General features: G+C 42.5%; 2 protein-coding genes across 2 annotated transcripts in view; one reads left to right on the top strand and one right to left on the bottom strand.

Moving 5' to 3' along the window:
- Window positions 1–253: 253 nt before the first annotated feature.
- On the bottom strand, window positions 254–14,538 carry TIMM17A (translocase of inner mitochondrial membrane 17A). The gene is made up of 6 exons (XM_042924826.1): window positions 14,318–14,538; window positions 9,518–9,617; window positions 9,336–9,399; window positions 4,432–4,560; window positions 3,528–3,638; window positions 254–731 (listed from the first exon to the last, which is right to left on the bottom strand). The coding sequence occupies exons 1-6, from the start codon at window positions 14,341–14,343 to the stop codon at window positions 646–648; spliced, it is 516 nt and encodes a 171-aa protein (XP_042780760.1). The 5' UTR covers window positions 14,344–14,538; the 3' UTR covers window positions 254–645.
- Window positions 14,539–14,604: 66 nt separating this feature from the next.
- LMOD1 (leiomodin 1) overlaps window positions 14,605–20,827 on the top strand; it is a 50,066-nt gene continuing 43,843 nt past the window's right edge. The window contains exons 1-2 of the mRNA XM_042924825.1: window positions 14,605–15,264; window positions 15,746–16,013. Coding sequence (XP_042780759.1) covers window positions 15,981–16,013 — 33 coding nt within the window. The 5' untranslated portion in view covers window positions 14,605–15,264; window positions 15,746–15,980. The remainder of the gene's footprint in view (window positions 15,265–15,745; window positions 16,014–20,827) is intronic.

Below are 20,827 nucleotides of genomic sequence, written 5' to 3'. Positions count from 1 at the left end.
TTTACATCCGACATCCTCAAAACCAAGAAATAACATTTTCACTTTAAAAGTAGAGGATATTTTACCTCAGCCTTCAAAGCAGAAAGTATTTACTGTGAGATGATCCATGTTAACTCTGTGTAATTCTTCTCATACATCATTTGCTTCAAGTGACATGAGAGCCTCACTATAAAACATGCAATTTTCAATGTACTTTTCAATATTTGAAGTATTCGAGGATGGAAAGTAGAACTCTACGTCTTAAAAGAGCGAGCAAGTTCCAGCAGTTTTTTTATTGTTTGACTGACAAAACACACAAAACCAGGCAGAGAGGTCCCCAAGGAAATGATGGTCATGCTTCATTGTTGTTTGCCCTTTGGTCCTTCATCTTCTAAGCATTTGTTATATTTTCTTTTAAAGATATTAGACATTTATTTTTATCACAAATGCAATCCAAGTGTGAATAAATAAATGTATTATCTTTTCACATCTGCCCCCACCCCCCCCCATGTTCCTTTAAATAGAAAAAAGAGCTAAGTGTCTCTTCAAAGCCTATTTGGCCATAGCTGTCCCACCTATGGTTTTAAAAGCAGACCGTAACTTATCTTCTGAAATTCCTTCTTGAACTACAGCTCATTCTGGTAAAGAAATCCTGGGAAAGAAGTCCTATTGATATTGTCGATAGTCTCCAAAAGGTGAGGATGATAACTGGGCTGAAGGCAACTGAGAGGGGTCTTCAGCAAACTGAGGACCTGCGATTAAGAAAGAAAAGAATCTTAAAAACCACCTGAATATTACACAATTAAAAAGAACAAGTGTTTGTAGAGAGTAAATCGCTCAACTCAATAAAAATAAGGTGCTACCTTAGAGCGGTCATCTGAATTTCTGCTGCCTAATTCTCATGAGAGTGCCTCCAAATTTGGTATAACATGACAGACTGGCTTCCCTTATGTTCCAGAATGAACAGATCCCAACTGCTATGCCAGGAAAGTCAGATGGATTAATTATAGCAAGAAGTGAATTCAAGTTTTTTTTTTTAGTCTTTATTTGTTTTTGAGAGAGACAGAGCGTGAGTGGGGGAGGGGCAGAGAGAGAGGGAGACACAGAATCCAAAGCAGGCTCCAGGCTCTGAACTGCCAGCACAGAGCCCGATGTGGGGCTCAAATTCACGGACTGCGAGATCATGACCTGAGCCTAAGTTGGACGCTCAACCAACTGAGCTACCCAGGCGCCCCAAAAGGTAAATTCAAGTTTTTACAGCAATTGCTGTAACAAGCTGCTATAAAGATTGGAAGAATTTCACACCTCTTGACATACTTTTCAGTAGCTATTTAAAATTATTTTCACTAATTTAAGTATCTTCGTCATGTTTTAAGAGAACTCAGTGATCCAATTTATATACCCAATGAAACAGAGAATGAGTTCTGGAATGGGAAGACATTCCCTAGCTTGTTGTAGATCAAAGTTTTGTAATATTTTATTTTTGAGAGACAGAGAGAGAGAGAGAGAGAGAGCGAGCAAGGGAGAGGCAGAGACAGAGGGAGATACAGAATCCGAAGCAGGCTCCAGGCTCTGTCAGCACAGAGCCCAACGCAGAGCTTGAACCCGCAAACCGAGATATCATGACCTGAGCCGAAGTCATACAATTAGTCGACTGAGCCACCCAGGTGCTCCAGGTCTCGTAATATTTTAGTTTTCAAAGGATGGGAGGGGACCTATGAACTAAGAAAAAAATGTGGTTCTTAAAAATTTAAAAAAAAAGACTTTTATGGGAATAATTACAATTACATTTTCAGGGAAACTGAGACCAAAAAGTAACTATAAAGAAGGGAGAAAGAGGGCAGTGGTAAAATTCCCTGACGCTTTTCAATGCTTCAATCTAATGATAAATATTTATTTTTCACTATAAAGGCATTCTCTGTTCATTTCAGAGAACTAGAGAAGATATTGGGTGAAACAGGTAAACCAAAGGTAACCATTATTAGAGTTTTATCTAATTTTGGTCACTGTTTTAAAAACTTGTTCATGTAAGTTAATTGGAAAAATACGCTTAACTCTTCCTTCAGAGATTCCTCTCCCCAACACAGCTTTTCAGAAACACATCTCCTGTCTCAAGTAAAATGCACTTCTTTTGAAGATCTCTTCTGAGGAAAAAAGCCTGAAGCAAAGTAACCAAGATTAATTCCTATAAGACAATGTAACATGGGACACCTGGCTGGCTCAGTCGGTAGAGTATGTGACTCGTGATCTCGGGGTCATGAATTCAAGCCCCGCGTTGGGTGAAGAACCTACTTAAAAAAAAAAAAAAAGGCAGTGTAACTAATGTTTTTGTTATATCAGTCTCTGAATTTCTGAAAAAATGAAAATTTTCTGATGTTTTATGTGAAGCCTTTCACACTAACGTAGGTAAAAACAAACTACGAAGCAAAATTAGAAAGTGCTTATCCTAACAGAGTACTAACTCAGAAGTAATGATGAAAAACCAGAAACAGAAGGTGACAGGATCCAGGAGGTCCCCAGATCATCCTTGGCATCTACGGAGCAGTGTGCTTGACACTTGTGCCAAAAAGACACTGAATCTCTTGCTAGGCGCCTGAGGGAAATCAAATCAAACTGGGAGCTATGATCTATTCCTAACTCTATGCTGAATCTTTTCCAAGCTCCAAAAATAATTTTCAACATGTGTTGCTCTTCTGCATATTTCCTTCCCCAAATGCCAGGTCAAATTTTTCCGACTAAAATCCTCACAATTATCTCTCTGCTTCCTTCCAATGTCAAGGAATATTGCCCCTTTACAGACAAAGGGAATGCTGGCCCTTTACAGACAAATGAAGTTTTCTGCAGTTGTAAGAAAGTGCACAATTTAACAGCTAAGCAGATATTCCGTGACCGTGTAACGATCACTTAACCCATAATTTAACTTTTCCCCATACACCATGTAAGAACAACAATTAGCAACAAATTATTTTACCAACTTTTCAAAAAAAAATTTCCCTGCCAACCCTCAAGTGGCCCTCCCAAACACAGCCACTTTCTACCACTATATTTCATTCTCTTCACAGCAAGCAACACAATCAAATCTCATTTATCTGTTAATGTGTTAGTGTGTCTTCTCCCACCAGAATGTAAGTCCTTGTTCATCACTATATCCCAGCATCTAGAACAGGGCATGGCACATACACATACAGTAAGAGGTTGTCGACTATCATTATTGTTAATACATCTGCAAGGACCTTTCTTCAAGCATAAAACGACTTGGCAATTTCTTAGAATAAGCACACGAACACTGACAAAAACTGAGAACTGTAAGAAAAATCAACAGCAAACCATCTCAGTAAAGCATTTTGGTGACTGTGGTTAAACACAATAACTATATCCACATCTACCTTTTCAAATGGAACCAGGGCCTAGTATCGTAATCTTCGTGAACCATGGCAAATGTAGAAATCACAAACTAACACATTTTAGCAGACAAGATAGGTTCTCTCTCAACATCAGGAGATCATTCCAGTGTGTGAGCTATGGTAGTAAGCAGAAAGAAGACTCACCATTGGGAAATTGTGCAGAGGCAAATCTTGTCAATAAGATACCAGCTCCTTCAATTAAAGCTAGGAGAATGCCACCCATCGCGGCTGACCCAACCATGGCCACTGGTCCATCTGAATACATTAATAACAAAGAGATTGCTTTAATAGAAATCTACTTTAATATAAGATATAGTAAAGGAAAGAGCTGTCCAAATGGCTACATGCTACCCTCCCTCCCCACCCTTTTTCTCGCTAACACCAAATGTCAACAAACTAAGGCCCACAGGTCAAATCCAGCTCACTGCCTGTTTATATAAAGTTGTATTGGTACAGTCATGCTCATTCATTTACATATAGTCTATGGTCGCTTTCATGTTACAACCACAGAGCTGAGTATCCGTTGACAAAGACCTAAAATATTTACCATCTGGCCCTTTACAGAAAAAGTCTGCTGATCCCTGGCCTAAACTACTAACCCCCCATAAATTCTGAGTTGCTTTCTGTTCCAAAGATCCAAAGATGGTTCTAAACTCATTATTCCTAACAATGCTATGTGGCAGGTATGATTATTAACTCTAGAGTCCCGATGAGGAAACTATGGCACAAAAAGTTTGGCAAACTGCCTAGTCACACAGTAGTAAATAGCAGAATTGGAACTTGAAATGCTCTTAACCACTGTATAGGTCAGAACTCCACACTCTCTCATTCTCAAATATTCCAAATAAATAGATATTCCTATTCCCAACCCCCCTCCCCAAGTCACCATATACATTCATGCTTTACTAAACTACTCGATGCTTGGTTTTATGTATTACCAATGCCATTAAATTAAGATAGATAAGGTTTTCCAAAAAGTCTTGCTTCTACTAGTGTGTCTATAATGATTGGTTACTTTTTCCCCTCTTTTTTAATAATGATTGCTTACTTCTTGCTGCCAGTATGGCTCCTGTTAAGGCACCACTTGTGATGGAGTTCCAGGGATCTTCTTTTCCTCTGACTTGAACCATACTGCAGTCAATCATGGAAAATAAACCACCCCAAACTGCAAAACTACCTATTTTATTAAAAAAAACAAAAATTTCATTTTTCATCTTATATTTAAAATATTACAGCCAAAAATAACTTTAACAATACTATATTCTTAAAACTCTCACACTCTAAACTAATACATGCAAAGACAAGTTTGGATAAGCACTGAACAAAACGCAGAATACTTATCTTTTTAATAAAGCTTGGGTTGTATTTTATCTGCTGGAAAATTAGCAATGGCCCAAAGCCTAAAAGAAATAAGCAGGCCTAGAAGAGTCAGGCTAAACACATTCAAGTCTCTCTGTATCTCTGTTCAAAAGGCAATAAACACAACAAAGCCACACTGTTTCTTCCTTTTTTTATTTTTATACCTCTACATTACCTCTATTTTTTCTTTCATTAAGTGTCACTGAGCATATATACACTCTATGAAATCGCCAATGGGGATACTAAAGAAATCCAGCTATCCTGGAATGTATTATAGGTGTAAGCCAATACATGTCAAGTGGCTCATGACTGAAACAAATAGTTAGAATTGTGGAACATCAAGGGGAGAGAAATTATCTTTCCCCTCTCCTTCTATTCCTCAACCATGAAACTAAAACCAACACTAAATCAAGTTACTTCGCACTTAAACTCTCCTAAACTCAATAACCATTTTGTCAAATAGAAAACAAACAGCCACACATACACATACACAAGCACACACAAAATGTAGAAAGACAACACTAAAATTTTAACTGTCGGCATCTCTGGGTGACATAGCACATGACTTAGTTTCTTTGTGCTTGCTTTACTATCCAAATCTTCTAAAATGAGCACACATGACTTATATGTATTAAGAGTTGTTATGTTTATCATGATTAAAGAAGAAAAACTGCCCCAAAGAGCACCAGTCACTTTATTCTTTATCCTCTGAAATCTCAAAGTAGTAGGGGTGTGTTAGTAAGGGCAATACACTGGGTTCCATCAAATGTCAGACCCAAATCATCACCAAAATCCTTTCCCAGTTTTCACATTATCTATCCACTAAATCTAGTAGATACAACCAGTTGCAGCATAGCATAAGCTCTCATTCTGGGTCCAATACTAGATATCATATACTATATAAAAATAAACTAGTTCTGTTTTCTAACTCAGTAATTCTGTGCCCTGGGAGAGATCTGATGCCTAGGTATATTAGAACTGCTTCACTAAATTCCTCAAACAAGGCTCTCCCACTCCCTCAAGAGTGTGAAACCTGCCCATCCTCCAAGAATAACTGCCAGAGTAAGCTATGGTTACTGATGAGAATGGAAACATTGAGTCCAAGCAGGGCAAGGAGAATGTCCGCACAGATGGGTGGCCGAGGGTGAGGAGGCTGTCTGAACAGAGGGGTGGCCCAGTGTGAAGAGCCAGAGCCAAAGCAGTGTAAGCAAGGGTCCTCAAGGAAGGACAGCCAGGCATGAAGTTGAGTGTATCCTTGTGGAAGGGTGGCCTGATGTGGGGTGCCACAGCCCAAGCAGGACAAGGAGGGAGGTATTCATATAAAAAGAGAGAAGGTAAGAATAAATCCAGTGGAGCTGGATTGGAATTGAAGTATAAGTGTCATCTCATGACTTTCAACATGTATGTACAGATATAAATTTGGGTTTATATATTTATATCATGGTTAGTGTGTATTCACATATACACACATACATCCCCAAGCTCTATTATAAAGAGGGCCTGGGAACAGCAACACCCCAATAGCGATGATACACTTTGTGTCCAGATTTTGGCTTCTAAATACCATTCTCAATTAAACAGAACCAGAGCTGTGTGGAGAAATGGCTGACTTCATGGATAGAGCAGGGTAAGTATACGATGAGCCTGGAGTATCTTATTCCAAAATGCAAAAGATGCTTTAAGAATAATAGGGATGTGTTAAAAGTCCCCCATGAAATTTCCCCTATGAAAATGTAAGACTCTTCAGGATACAACTGTGATTTTCCATGTTGCCTGTCCCTTGGATTTTGACTGGAAAAGCTCAGCAAATGCTCACTGAATTAAATTGAAAATGTTATCCCAGTAGTAAAAAAAAAATTTTTTTTTAATATTTATTCATTTTTGAGAGAGAAAGAGAGTGTGAGTGGGGGAGGGGCAGAGAGAGAGAGAGACAGAGAGAGAGAGAGAGAGACAGACAGAATCTGAAGCAGGCTCCAGGCTTTGAGCTATCAGCACAGAGTCCAATGTGGAGCTTGAACTCACAAACCCTGAGATCATGACCTGAACCCGAGTCAGTGGCTTAACTGACTGAGCAACCTAGGCACCCCTCATCCCAGTATTGTTAATTTAAAAAAAAAAAATTTTTTTTAATGTTTATTTATTTTGAGAGACAGACACAGAGTGTGAGAGGGAGTGGGGCAGAGAGAGAGGGATACACAGAATTGGAAGCAGGCTCCAGGCTCCGAGCTATCAGCACAGAGCCCGACGCGGGGCTCAAACTCACAAACCGCGAGATCATGACCTGAGCTGAAGTCGGCCACTTAATGGACTGAGCCACCCAGGCACCCCTTAATTTTTTTTTAACCATTTATTCATTTTTGAGAGACAGAGCACGAGCAGGGAGGGGCAGAGAGAGAGGGAGACACAGAATCCGAAGCAGACTCTAGGTTCTGAGCTGTCAGCACAGAGCCTGACATGGGGCCGGAACCCACAAACTGTGAGATCATCATGATCTGAGCCAGTCAGATGCTTAACCAACTGAGCCACCCAGGCACCCCTCATGCCAGTATTTTTTAAAAAGCAAGGCACCATAAAGATTTTTCAATAGCTTTCTTAAAAAACCAATCCCAAGGATTGAAATAAACAATCCCAATTCATTCATACCACAACTTACTCTTCCTCTATTTTACCCTGATTGTTTAATTTTAGAACACTTTTAAAGTCACAGAAAAGTTGTGAAGATATAGAGTTCCCATATATCCCACATCCAGTTTCCCCAATTTTTTAAATTATTATTTATTATTATTTATTTATTATTATTATTATTTTTAACGTTTATTCATTTTTGAGACAAAGAGAGACAAAGCATGAACGGGGGAGGGTCAGAGAGAGGGAGATACAGAATCTGAAACAGGCTCCAGGCTCTGAGCTGTCAGCACAGAGCCCGACGCGGGGCTTGAACTCACGGACCGAGAGATCATGACCTGAGCCGAAGTCGGCCGCTTAACCGACTGAGCCACCCAGGCGCCCCTATTTTTTTTTTAAGAGAGAGAGAGCGCTAGTGAGGGAGAGGGGCAGAGGGGGAGGAGGGGGGGGGAGGGGGGGGAGAGGGGGAGAGAGAGGACTATTTCTTCTGATGCACAAAATTACTAAGGAATGACTAAAAGAGGGACAGGGACAGGGACAGGGACAGGGAAAGGGAGAGGGAGAGGGAGAGGGAGAGGGAGAGGGAGAGGGAGAAAGAGAGAGAATTTTAAGCAGTCTTGAGCCTGACACAGAGCTTGATCCCACGACCCTGGGATCATGACCTGAGCCAAAATCAAGAGTTGGACACTCAACCGACTGAGCCACCCAGGCCCCCCAGTTTCCCTAACTTCTAACATCTTACATTTCCATGGTGCATTTGCACAATTAATGACCCAATATCAATATATTATTAAAGTCCACACTTAATTCAGATTTCTTTAGTTTCTATGTCTTTTTTCTGTTCCAGGATACCAAATTACATTTAATGGTCATGTCTCTTTAAGCTCCTCTTGGCTGTAACATTACCTGATTGTTTTTTCATTCACTGAAAAGCATAATATGACAGAAGCAGCTCTTAAAACATATATAAAAACCTATATGACTTCTGCATATACTGGGAATTCAGGATCTGGTGTGTGCTTTAATACAACTTATCATTCTTGAACAACATGGTAACCATTAAAGGAAAGGAAAATGAGTAACTATTTACCTTCCAGAGAATATAATTATTTCATAGGAAAGAAAAAGATATACCATCACTTCAGCTCTCAGAGCTTTGATTCCCTCATCTGGAAAATGGGGATAATAATACTGACCTCATGTTATTGTGACGATTAAAATAATGTTGTGGAACCCTTAGCAGAGTGCTTGGCACACAGCAAGCACTCCATAAGTGGCAGCTCTTAGCTAGTCTTCCAAAGAAAAATTTGCTAAAAACAAAGACAGGACTATTTCTTCTGATGCACAAAATTACTAAGGAATGACTAAAAGTATTTAATTTTTTTCATGTGTTCTATATGGTCTCTCCAAACCAACTGTATCTTCGTATATGAATATAGTCTCTAAGTTTTTTTTATCTCTCTTCTTCCAACTTCTGAATAACCAAGTTTAAAAAGCGTAATGAATTCTTTTCAAATTTTGCAATGACCTCTGTGCAACATCCAAAGCCGAACCTTGGAGAGAAGCCTGATCGGCATCATCAGTTTGTCTCTCACGAAACCTCAATCCTTCAGATCACTTTCTCTTCAGTTTTATATTACCCCAGAAGCTATCACTCTTGACGCTCACAAACTGAAGCTTTAAACACACTGTCTTCCTTTTAGGTAAGAAGAAAAAAACAAAACCAAAATACCACTGAGCATTTGAAGGACAGAGACAAAATTTTCAAATGAATGGATACAGCAATTCCAGTTAACTTTCTGAATAAATCATAAATCAAGAAGAACTTATAGTAATTTCTAACAAGCTGTTACACTGAACGAAACTCACTAACTGGTATAAGCTAAAAACGAAGAAAAAAACCAGAGCTGCGTCTTTAAATGAACAAGGAAAGCTAGTACGAAGTACAAATGGAAAAATTCTGCTTACCTCCCAACTGTGGAGCCCTGGTTTTAATAGCTGTCAAACTCCCTCGTAGTCTGTGGTTTACTCCCTATAAAGAAGCAACCAAAAATACATCAGAAATACATTTCCAACCCACTGATAGGGCCACCGGCGATATTAGCGAACCCAGATTTCAAATGATAAAATAAGACCATTCACCCACTTACCACTGGAGAATTGCGAAAACCTTTGATTGCTTGAAAGATACCACCACCTATGGTACCCATCGTAAAGGCCCCACCACAATCATCCACAATTCGCCAAGGGCTAAGAATGGGAAAAAAAACAAAAATAAAAAGATGACTGTATTTCTCATTCATAAACCATAAAACTTTCTTTGCTAACATACCAAGGGATACAACAGATTCCAATACAGGGCTTACTTCAACCAATAAAATAAACATGTAGACAAAGATAAAGGATTCTGAACATATTGGTATCTATTCAGCTCCAAGCCATAAGGAATGGAACTGGCTTTAACTCCCTAGTGTTAACAGCACTTAATTTTCACTTAATAATTACTGCATCTATGTTGGGCAGTGTGCAAAAGTGAATGAGCAAATATTTAGGAAATTACATTATAATCAATGTTGATCCAATCTCCCAGGAACCAAAGTAAGCTCTCCAGCTGCAGTAAAATTTAAAGTTGAGACCCCCCAAAGTGAAGATTCAATAGGGGCAGAGGGAGACAAATTTAAACATTTAAAAAAAATTTTTTTTTAACATTTATTTATTTTTGAGACAGAGAGAGACAGAGCATGAATGGGGGAGGGTCAGAGAGAGGGAGACACAGAATCTGAAACAGGCTCCAGGCTCTGAGCTGTCAGCACAGAGCCTGACGCGGGGCTCGAACCCACGGACCGTGAGATCATGACCTGAGCCGAAGTCGGACGCTCAACCAACTGAGCCACCCAGGCGCCCCTTAAACATTTTTTAAAGTATGAAATTCTTTCCGGGTTTACTGAGTCCCAGTTAGCACCTGGAACTTTGCTTTGTATCAGGTCCATTTACACACTGGAATACTCTAATCTCCAATAATTAGAGTTTAAATTTGTAAACTTAGCTTCCAAATGTAGCAACCTAACTTATACAACACAATGAAATCTGAATGATGTCATCAGTAGAACAAGAACTACTATTCTAGGAATTTGGCTTATAAAAAAGTCTGTGAATGAGTAAATTCATTATATATTTTTAAAGTTTATTTATTTATTCTGTGAGAGAGACAAAATCCCAAGCAGGCTCCACAGTGTCAGTGCGGAGCCCGACACGGGGCTCAAGCCAACAAATCACAAGATCATGACCTGAGCTGAAATCAAGAGTTGGACACTTATCGGACTGAGCCACCCAGGTGCCCCTCACACGGCACATATTCCAATTGTCACAAGCAGGATGCTTGGGGGCCTTGCTACCCAAGGTTTGTTTTTGTGATCCTAAAAGCAAATTCAGCAACACCTGGAGTTTGTTAGACCTGCAGGCTCTCAACACCGTACCCAGTATCTACTGATTCAGTCTATGGTTCAACACAATGCCAAGGTGATCTGATTTCACTTTTTTTTTTAAATTTTTTTTTTAACGTTTATTCATTTGTGAGACAGAGAGAGACAGAGCATGAACGGGGGAGGGTCAGAGAGAGAGGGAGACACAGAATCTGGAACAGGCTTCAGGCTCTGAGCAGTCAGCACAGGGCCCGACGCGGGGCTCGAACCCACATACCGCAAAATCGTGACCTGAGCCGAAGTCGGACACCCAACCGACTGAGCCACCCAGGCGCCCCAATCTGATTTCACTTTAACAGTTTAAGCAGTGGTTTGAAACTAAAAAGGACTGAGAAAATTTCTTTGCTAGAAACACTAAGAGGAAGTACAGAGAAAAGATAAAGGAGAATGAAATCAGTGGCTCCCTCTGAATGGTGGGCCAGTAACTTTAAAAGATTTAGTCCAGGGGCGCCTGGATGGCCCAGTTGGTTGAGCATCTGACTTTGGCTCAGGTCATGATCCCACGGTTCATGGGTTCTGTGCTGACACATGGGAGCCTGCTTCAGATTCTGTGTCTCCCTCTGTCTCTGGCCCTCCCCGCTCATGTTCGTTCTCTCTCTCAAAAATAAATAAAAATTAAAAAAAAAAAAAAAAGATCTAGTCCAAATGATTTTATTAGTTGAGGATTAAAATAATCAGTAAAGAACAGCAGGATTCAGATCAGAGAGCAGAGTATTCCAAGAGAGGATGTCCAAAACAAAGGCAAGATGGAAATGGTTTCCGGCTAAATCTGGCTAAATCTGGTTAAATTCTGGCTAAATCAAAATGTTCCTGCAGAGAAGTGACAGACTATACAAAAGGAAGATTGAAGCTAGACTCTAAAAGAATACAAATACTAGGGGCGCCTGGGTGGCTCAGTTGATTAAGCATCGGACTTTGGATTTTGGCTCAGGTCATGATCTCATGGTTCTTGAGTTTGAGCCCGACTAGCTGCACACTCACAGCACAGAACCAGTTTAGGATTCTCTATGTCCCTGCTCCCAACCCACCCTGTTGCTCACTCTCTCTGTCTCTGTCTCTCTCTCTCAAAAATAAATAAACTTTTTAAAAAATAATAAAAGAATGTAAATACAAATACAGGGAACAAATAACAACACAATTAAGTTTTCATTTGTTAAGTATTAACTATGTTGTAGGTGCCTTCAATGCAAATAAGACCTATGATTTTCAAAAAAGTTAGGTTATTTTCCTGTAGAATCTCTAATCTTAACTTTGCAGAAAAAGTATTCCTGTCTCCTCTTCATTTTACAGGTGAACAGTCTCAGATAGAGATTAAGTAAATTTCCCAATGTCATATACATAACTAGTACAATTTAAATACAAAAATCTAGAACTTCAAAACTCTAAATCGTTTCCATTATATCGTACAGACTATGGGTTTTTGAAAAGAAACTTATGATAAAAGAAGTACTTAGGATGATTAAGCCCATATGATGTATTAAAGTGGGCTGGAGGTAAGGAGAGCAATTAGGAAGGTATTGTAAAAGGCATAAGGATGCAGGTAAGATCGTGACAACAGGAATGGAAAGGCAGATTATGAAAGAATTCAGACTGCTTACGGTATGCCTGTTTGGAGGCTGGGTGGTGTGGAGGGAGGAAAAAGATGCTTATAGTTTGAGGGTGAATGACTTGAGAAAATGCTCTTATCAAACAGGGCAGTACAGAAGATCAGAGTAACTTTTCTTTAATGTTTATTTATTTTTGAGAGAGAGACAGAGCACGGACACGGGAGGGGCAGAGAGAGAAGACGAGGGGCAGAGAGAGAATCTGAAATAGGCTCCAGGCTCTGAGCTGTCATCAGAGTCGGATGCAGGGCTTAAACTCGTGAACTGCAAGATCATGACCTGAGTCAAAGTAGGATGCTTAACTGACTGAGCTATCTAGATACCCCAGATCAAAGTAGTTTTCACTACAAAACTAACCAGACAACTGACTCTATTGCTTCAGGACATATGTACTAAGAGAAAACAAAGGGACCACCTAATTGATTAGATAAGAATTCATTGTAACGTCTTTAACTCAACAAAGTTAAAAAATATATCCAACAGCTGCTGATAACAGCAGTCTACAATGTGCTGAATTCGGCACATGTAAGCATGACTTAGGAAGAAGGATAATTACGTTTGGTAATTTTAAATTTTTTTGAGTTTACCTATTTATTTTGAGAGGGCGAGAGCGTGCAGGAAGGGCAGAAAGAGAGAGCGAGAGAGAGCAAGAGAGAGCGGGAGAGAGCGGGAGAGAGGGGGAGAGAGAGAAAGAGGGAGGGACGGAGAATCCCACACAGGCTCCACAATGTCAGCCTGAGCGGGACACCGGGCTCAATCTCACCAACTGAAAGACCATGACCTGAGCCTAAGTCAAGAGTCAGATGCTTAACCAACTGAGGCACCCAGGCACCCCTTGGTAATTTTAAAGAGCCAGGAGGTACTGAAACATATGCCCTGTATCCTAGTTGAGGGATTAAAAAAAAAAAAAAAAAAAGAAAAGGTACAAAGCAGGTAACATGGCTACTGCTGGCAAGATAATAATATAAAGTCCTGGGCACCTTCACAAATTGAGGACACCTTGCCTTTTGCTCTCACACAATTAAACAGTTGATTAACCCAAATAACCAAGATTTGATTTCTCACTTAAGAACCACCCCCCGCCCCAAGCCTTAAAGTTAGGCAACCTGAGACTTCTTACAGCAATTCTGCCGTTTTATGTGCCTGACTTACTCATGCTTTTACTCTTTTGAACCTATAAAGTGGTGAGCACAGAGACCTCATTCAAATACTGAATGAATACGTGAGTTTCTGTTCATGGCTTCTTAAAGAACACATGCTACTATCTCTATTTTCCAGATAATTCTTGTCCCCCTTGTCTACCAAGGGAGAATTCCAAGCACGAATACGAGCCCCCTGCCTAGAGGAGTTTATTCAGACCCTTTGGGTAAAATCTCTGTTCCACACATTTGAAATGCTTAGCCCTGCGGACATATCCCCCGATACAAATAATGCCTCCAGAATGGCACTCCCTCAGAGCCCTACTGTCCCTTCTTCAACACAGGAACTGATCAAAGCGTGGCACGGGGACGCGTCCAAGGTCACCTCAGCGTACAGGGGGGATTATTACTAACCCCGCACAAGGCGACCGCGTCCTGGGCTGGGAGCAGGTTCCGAGGCTCCCACTAGCCCAAGTCTGGACCTCCTCATCCAACGCAAGGTCACCAGAGTGCCAGGTTGGAGGCGGCGAGGCTGTCATGCCGCCCAGGGAGCACAGGACTGAGAAGCCGACTGGCTGCTCAAGACGGTGCTGCCTACGGTGAACAAACCCACGCCGACAAGCCTGCGACTGAGGCCGGCCTGCACCTCAGGGGACTGGGCAGGGGAGAACGAGGACCGTGAGCAGAGCGGCAGGACTAAAAGCAAGGACAGTGGTAAATCTCACCAAGGCTCTCTCGCATACTCCTCCATCTTGACTCCACCGGCGCGAGTGATGCCGGGCAAGCTGGGCGGAGCCTGACCCTAGCGGCGGAAGTGATCGCGAGAGCAAGGGCGTTAAAGTCTATGTGGATTGGTTCACCGTTTCCTCCCGCAACCAATGGGAGCCTGGACTTCAGGGCAGCGTGAGGGCGGGGCAGCGGCGCGACGGGGCAGAGCTGGCCCTGCCCGGGTCCCCGAAAGCTGCTAGTCTTGGCTACGTAGACTGGCAGCAACATAGTGGCGAGGAGTTCGAATTACCTGGTCACTGAAGGTTCCGAGGACTGAGCTGACCTGGCATTATTCCTTTAGGGTTCACCAAACTTCCTAAATATGTTTCTTTTTTCCTTTTTTTTTTTTTTTTTTTTTTAGTACTTTGGCTGCCAACTTGGGAATCAATGCTGGCTAATTCGCCATGGTGTGTGAAGCTTTTACAAACTACACGTAGCAGGAGCAGGATTCGGGCAGACAGTGTCACAGTCCCTTATAGTCACAGTGCTTGGAATGTGATAGATGTTCGATAAATGTTTTTGAAATGAACTTATCTGGGCCATCGTGAACTCTCCGACCGATTTGCGGCCCTCGATTTGAAGGGATAACGACAACAGAGCCTCTTCCGGGCCACCTTCCAAAAGATCACCAGAAGATGAGGGGTGTTTAGCCCAGAAAAGAGGAGCCCAAAAGCATGGGGACCCATCGACCTCTTTTAGCTTACAGTTAACAAAACCTCAGTCATAGGATGTCTGTTAAAGGAGCTCTTCTCCATTCCCGACTTTTTTTGGAATGTGTGACTGTAATTAAGAACCTTTAAATCTAATTAATTGCGCAGACTGAAGAGAGAATGTAGGAGATGGACAACAAGAGGAAGACAGAGAGCAAGAATTTAACATTTAGTCAGTACCTCAGACCTGATGGGTATGAATATTTCAGTAACTAAAGATGTGCAATCTCATGGGGCAAAGATTTTTTTTTTCCCCTGATCTCACCAAGACCCAAGTGAAATATTCCTTAGTTCTAGTTACCTCCCTTTGTTCTTATTCCATATTCCTTATGCAGTCTTCTGAGTGTTATTTGGTTTCTGAATAGATTTTCCTTTAAGAGAGAATCCCCTGGCCTGTGCTCAAAACTGTTCTCGTCCACTTGATAGTTATATTGGTTTATGCATCTGCCTCTTGTGAGCTGGGTTCTTTTGAATCAAATCAATCAGCAGGAATGGTGATGATACTGAGTGTGTGAGTTTACAAGCCGAGGGCCAGACTTGAGGCTGTGGTTACCCAGCTCACTTCATTCCAACAGTCCCTACCCGAAAGTCCCTTACTGTTCTGGGAGGCACCGCTCGGATGGACAGCGTGTGTTGTTAGACTTCTCACTCTTTTCTTTCTTTTCACTTCAACAGATAACAGGGTGTAAGAGGACAGTTTTGGCTGGGCAAGGCCTTGGACTTATTGGCTAGAGGAGGAAGATGTCACCCCTCCCTCAAAAATACCCATTTCCATCTGAGTGAAGAAACGTCCTGGAAGAGAACTAGGCATCCTAATCTCCTCCTAGTGAGTCCGAAAGAAGTCTGAAGACCTGCCGTGGCCCTCGCTGAAAGGATGGCCAAAGACATTGAGGAATGATAGAAGAAAGGAATGGGGGTCCTTGAGAGCAAAGTCACAATAAAGGTGAGGGGCGTTTGAGCTGGTGATCTGACACAGCAGGGTGTACTGGTGACAGTCAGTGCTCTGGGCCCCGCCAGAGACTGCTGCTGAAACCCCTGTGATCCAGGTCCTCTGGGTATTGCTTTGGGGAAAACAGCTCCATGTATGAACTAAAAGAACTGTGACTCAGGGGCCTGTTTTGCCGTGAGATTTCCCCACAAGGGGCAAGGAAGGGGAGACCAAGGTGAGGAACAAGGTGAAGAAAGGGAGATCATCCCTCGTGCCTCAGGGAGCCACCTGGATAGGTGAGCTCTATCAAGTAGCCACGTCTGGCAGTGACACTGCTCTGAAGTAATTATCCACCCCTGCCACCTCCCACAATTTGCTTTTATTCATCTTCCACTCTTGTACAATTAGACCATTCTTGGGGGGAGGGGTCACTGACAGAGCTAAGATTGGGGAAAGATGAGCATTGAATAGATATCAAGGGTGTATAGGCAATGCTGAACCAAGAGAGAAACTAGAGGGATGATAACCCCAGTGAACTATAAGACCCTTACTCGGTGCTCAGGATTGTCCTTAGTGTTAGGATTAGGGTAGAGCGAGTACATAAAATATTGATATGGTTGCTACTCTCAGGGTCCTCAAAATGTATGTGGGAAGAAAGAACACACTCTTGAGAAATAGCTGGGTCAAAATGATAAAATGCCAAAATGTGTGACATAGAATATGGTAAGTGCTAGAGGAAGTGAGAGGAGAGAGGGAGCCCTGGAGGCCTGAAGGTGATCACAAAATGTGCTTGACAAACTGGCATGTAAGCTACAGCCTGAAGTATGGTCAGATCTTGATCAGTGGAGAGGAGAAAGCCAGGCAGAGGGAAGGACAGCAACAAAGGTGTGGGCAGGAAGGAACATGATGGTGTCACTGAATGGGTTGCTGGTCCCATGGGGGAGTAGAGAAACTAAAGCAGGGGGCACCTGGGTGGTTCAGTCGGTTAAACGGCCAACCTTGGCTCAGGTCATGATCTCATGGTTCGTGAGTTCAAGCTCTGCATTGGGCTCTGCTGTCAGCAAAGAGCCTGCTTCAGATCCTCTGTACCTCTCTCTACCCCCCTCCCCTGCTCATGCTTTTCTCTCTCTCTCTCTCTCTCTCTCTCTCTCTCTCTCTCAAAAATAAACATTAAAAAAAAAGACTAAAGCAGCAAGAGCAAAGCTATATCAAATGATAAAGTTCTAGGGTAGTAGATGTGGACAATGACTTGAGAAGCAAGACTGGAGAAGTAAGCTGTGTCAGGAGACGGTTATCTATATAGAAACTCTCATGTGTCTCCACATCCAAGTATTAAGAACTAAATTCTTTCAGGATGCCAGGGTGGCTCAGTCAGTTAAGCGTCCGACTTTGGCTCAGGTCATGATCTCACTGCTCGTGGATTTGAGCCCCACATCGGCCTCTGTGCTGACAGCTCAGAGCCTGCAGTCTGCTTCAGATTCTGTGTCTTCTCTGAGGCCCCTTCCCCACTTATGCGCTCTCTCTCTCTCTCTCTCAAAAATTAATAAACATTAAAATTTTTTTTAAAAAAAGAACTAAATTCTTCCAGATTCTCTTTTCATGTTTGTAGAAGCCAATGTCCTTAGAAAGTTAGAGACAGGACTTTCTCTGGAGCAGATTTAATTATGGGAAAGTAAAGGCAGAGATGTCTCCCTTCCCTCCTTGGACCAGATTTGTTTCCCTTCCAGGGTAAAAAAAAAAAAAAAAAAAAAAAAAAAAAAAAAAAACTTATGAAAGTTTTATCTCCTGGGGCACCTGGGTGGTCAATTGGTTGAGTGTCTGACTTTGGCTCAGGTCAGGATCTTGAGGTTCGTGAGTTCAGGCCCTGCGACGGGCTCTGTGCTGACACCTCAGAGCCTGGGGCCTACTTCAGATTCTGTGCCTTCCTTTTTCTCTGCCCTTCTCCCACTCACACTCTGTCTCTCTCTCTCTCTCTCTCTCTCAGAAATCAATAAACATTGAAAAAAAATTTTTTTAAGTTTTATCTCCTTTATTAATATAGCTAAAGGAGTTCATTCTAGAAGGATACAATGAGGTCATAGGGTAAGCAGCAGGCCTGAAATAGCTTCTGTGGGGAGTGCACAAGAGAATAAACCACAAATGAGTAAAGGAACCAAGAATGCTTGTTTCTACACAGACCCAACTTAGGGAGGAAGGGGGATAGACATTTTCAGACTCTTCCCGTCCCAGCCACTCAGTACCTTCAAGGTTCCTGGACCTACATAGGTCGAGCTCCATTGAGCCAGAGGCTGTGGGAGTCCTAAAGAGTTTGGTCTGCCCAGGGGAGACAGGCCATGTCTCCAAACCCCCTAGCCCTGCCCGATCCAGTCACTGGGAAACTCAAATCGGCATGGACAAGTGAGGCTTGCACCACAGCTGACTCTCGGGTTTGGGGTTGCTGTCTGTGACTGGCTCCTCTTTGGTGGGCAGAGAGGTTTTAGTCAGGGTGAGGGTGGGGAAGGCAGTCTTTTTCCCTTTCTGCCCCTTTTGCTCCCCCTTGCTCTCCTTCCAGGAAGACATTAGTCTGGCCTGTGCGGTCTCAGAGCTCCCCTCTACCCACTACCACTCACCTCGGGAGTGCCGGGACAGGCCAGTGGCCTGCTTCTAGAGACAAAATCTGCTGCTTTAGAGAAACTTCCAGCTTCCCCCCACCAGAGAAGAGAACCAATGTGATTATATATTGACTAACAATATATTGAGTGCGGACAATGTGTCTGATGCTATGTTATGCCCTTAGTGTACATTATCTTCTAAAAATTTTTTTTTTATTTTATATTTGAGAGAGAGAGAGATGGAGACAGAATCCGAAGCAGGCTCCAGGCAGTCAGCACAGAGCCCAACGTAGGGTTCAAACCTACGAGCAGTGAGATCATGACCTGAGCCGAAGTCAGATGCCCAACCAACTGAGCCACCCAGGTGCCCCATGCGTTATCTTATTTAATCTATCTAATAATTCCATAACCCTCTGCAGTAGCTACTTTCTTTTCTTTAGGTGGGTACTTTTAATGTCCTCATTTTCCATCTAAGGCTGAGAGAGGTTAAAAACTTACTCAAGGTCACTCATCTTAGATCTGAGCCCAGGTCATTTGACTCCAGAGCCTGTGGTCTTATCTGCTATACTATACTGCCTGTCACTCTATGTTCCTGAAAATGTGACTTTAGTGGGGTCATCCAGTCTAGTTAAAGAACCACCCTAAGCATTGGTTAAATTGGTTCTGGTTCCCTATTCCCACCACCACCACCACATGTTTGGCTAGAGCTTGAGGTCTCTCTTTCTTCCTTTCTCTCCCCCTGGTTCCAGCATAACAGCAAATGTTTCTCTGGGGAGTAGGCTGTGTCAGAATCCCATGACACTCAAGGTGTGTTTGTTTCAGGTGGAAGTGGATTCTGAGCTTGGATAATTCTTGCCCCCTACAGAGTAAGTGGGCAGTGGTCCTTCACTGCAGGCGCTGGAGGAGACTGGACTCCTGGGCTCTGGGTTCCCAAGTCTTCCAGATCCCTCTGTGATACTTTTCAAGGGAAGCTTTTCAGAGTCTGCGAGCCCACAGTCCCTGGGACTCTAGGGAGCAAAAAATCTCAGACTGGATCATATCAGAAGAGCCAGCTGTTTGGAATTGTGGGACCCGAGGCAGAGAAGGTGCAGGGGTTTATGTGCAGAAACTTTGGTTAGGAGGCCATGAGTCCTGACTTAAATTTTGCAAGCTGTGGATCTGTTTTTTGAGTGTGTTCCTCAAGCAGAGACCACTGGACCCAGAGGGAGGGTCACCGAAACCAGATGGTACAAAGGCTACCCCTGGGGCTGAAGGTGGTTTTTGATTCAGGCCCTGGCTGCTCTTTGGGAGAAGTGAACATTATTGGCCAAAAGCCTAAGAAAGAAGAATCGTTGGGGGCTGGAAAGAGAGCTGCTTTTAGTGGACTGGGGCCTGGGAGACTAGAGGTTGGCCAAGGTGGCTCCAGAGCCAGGGATCCCAGAAGACGATGCCTCTTCCAGAAAGCCCCTGCTGGGCAAGAGTGAGAGTGAAGACTGAGTGACCCAAGGCGAGACAGGAGTAGGGGTGGGTTGGGCTAGGGACTCGCTGGCAGGTGCAGGAAGTGTCCTTTCCATGAGCATATCAAAGGAAAACCCACCTCAGTCTAGCTCAAGTCCTTTGTTATGCCCTCTGGGATGCCCCCCTGACTTCTCCCTGCAAAATTGCTGCAGCTTCTGTTGGGTTCTTAACAATCGCTTCCACCTGTCTTGCTTCACTTTGCCTTACAGTATAATTGGTTTTTGCCCTATAAATCATACATTTTAAAGAGAATAACCATGTTGTAATTATTTTTGTATCTCTTACCCTGTAGTGCCTGACATGCTATCTGTACATAGCAGTATCTGAATAATGCTTGAATGAATGAATGAATGAGTGAGGACCAGATGAGAAGGGGTGTGTGTGTGTGTGTGTGTGTGCGCGCGCGCACGTGCGCACACGCACGCACTCTGAGAGTGGTTACTGCTGAGGAAAGAAAGAAAAAGATAAGAGAAGAGGTGGGATGGGGAGAAAAGAACCCAGGAAGCAAGTAAATAAATAATTGTAAATGACTGTGTAACAGTTGTAATAACTGCTAATGATTACTATGCATTTACTATATATCAATATAGTACCTGTTCTATGTGTATGTTTGGATCCGATGTTCACAACAGTCTTACAATGTTGTCCTTATTTTTTTTTATTTTTTAAAAAATTTTTTTTAACGTTTTATTTATTTTTGAGACAGGGAGAGACAAAGCATGAACAGGGGAGGATCAGAGA

Source organism: Panthera leo, chromosome F3 (assembly GCF_018350215.1).
Source record: "Panthera leo isolate Ple1 chromosome F3, P.leo_Ple1_pat1.1, whole genome shotgun sequence".
Taxonomy (NCBI): domain Eukaryota; kingdom Metazoa; phylum Chordata; class Mammalia; order Carnivora; family Felidae; genus Panthera; species Panthera leo.
This window is presented reverse-complemented; position numbering and strand designations above follow the sequence as displayed.

Coding starts and splice junctions, on each gene's coding strand:
- TIMM17A (XM_042924826.1), bottom strand. CDS start 14,343: ATGGAGGAGTATGCGAGAGAGCCTTG. Junction 4,561..9,335: donor CAGGGCTCCACAGTTGGGAG/GTAAGCAGAATT, acceptor TTAATAAAATAG/GTAGTTTTGCAGTTTGGGGT. Junction 732..3,527: donor CTCTGCACAATTTCCCAATG/GTGAGTCTTCTT, acceptor TCTTAATCGCAG/GTCCTCAGTTTGCTGAAGAC.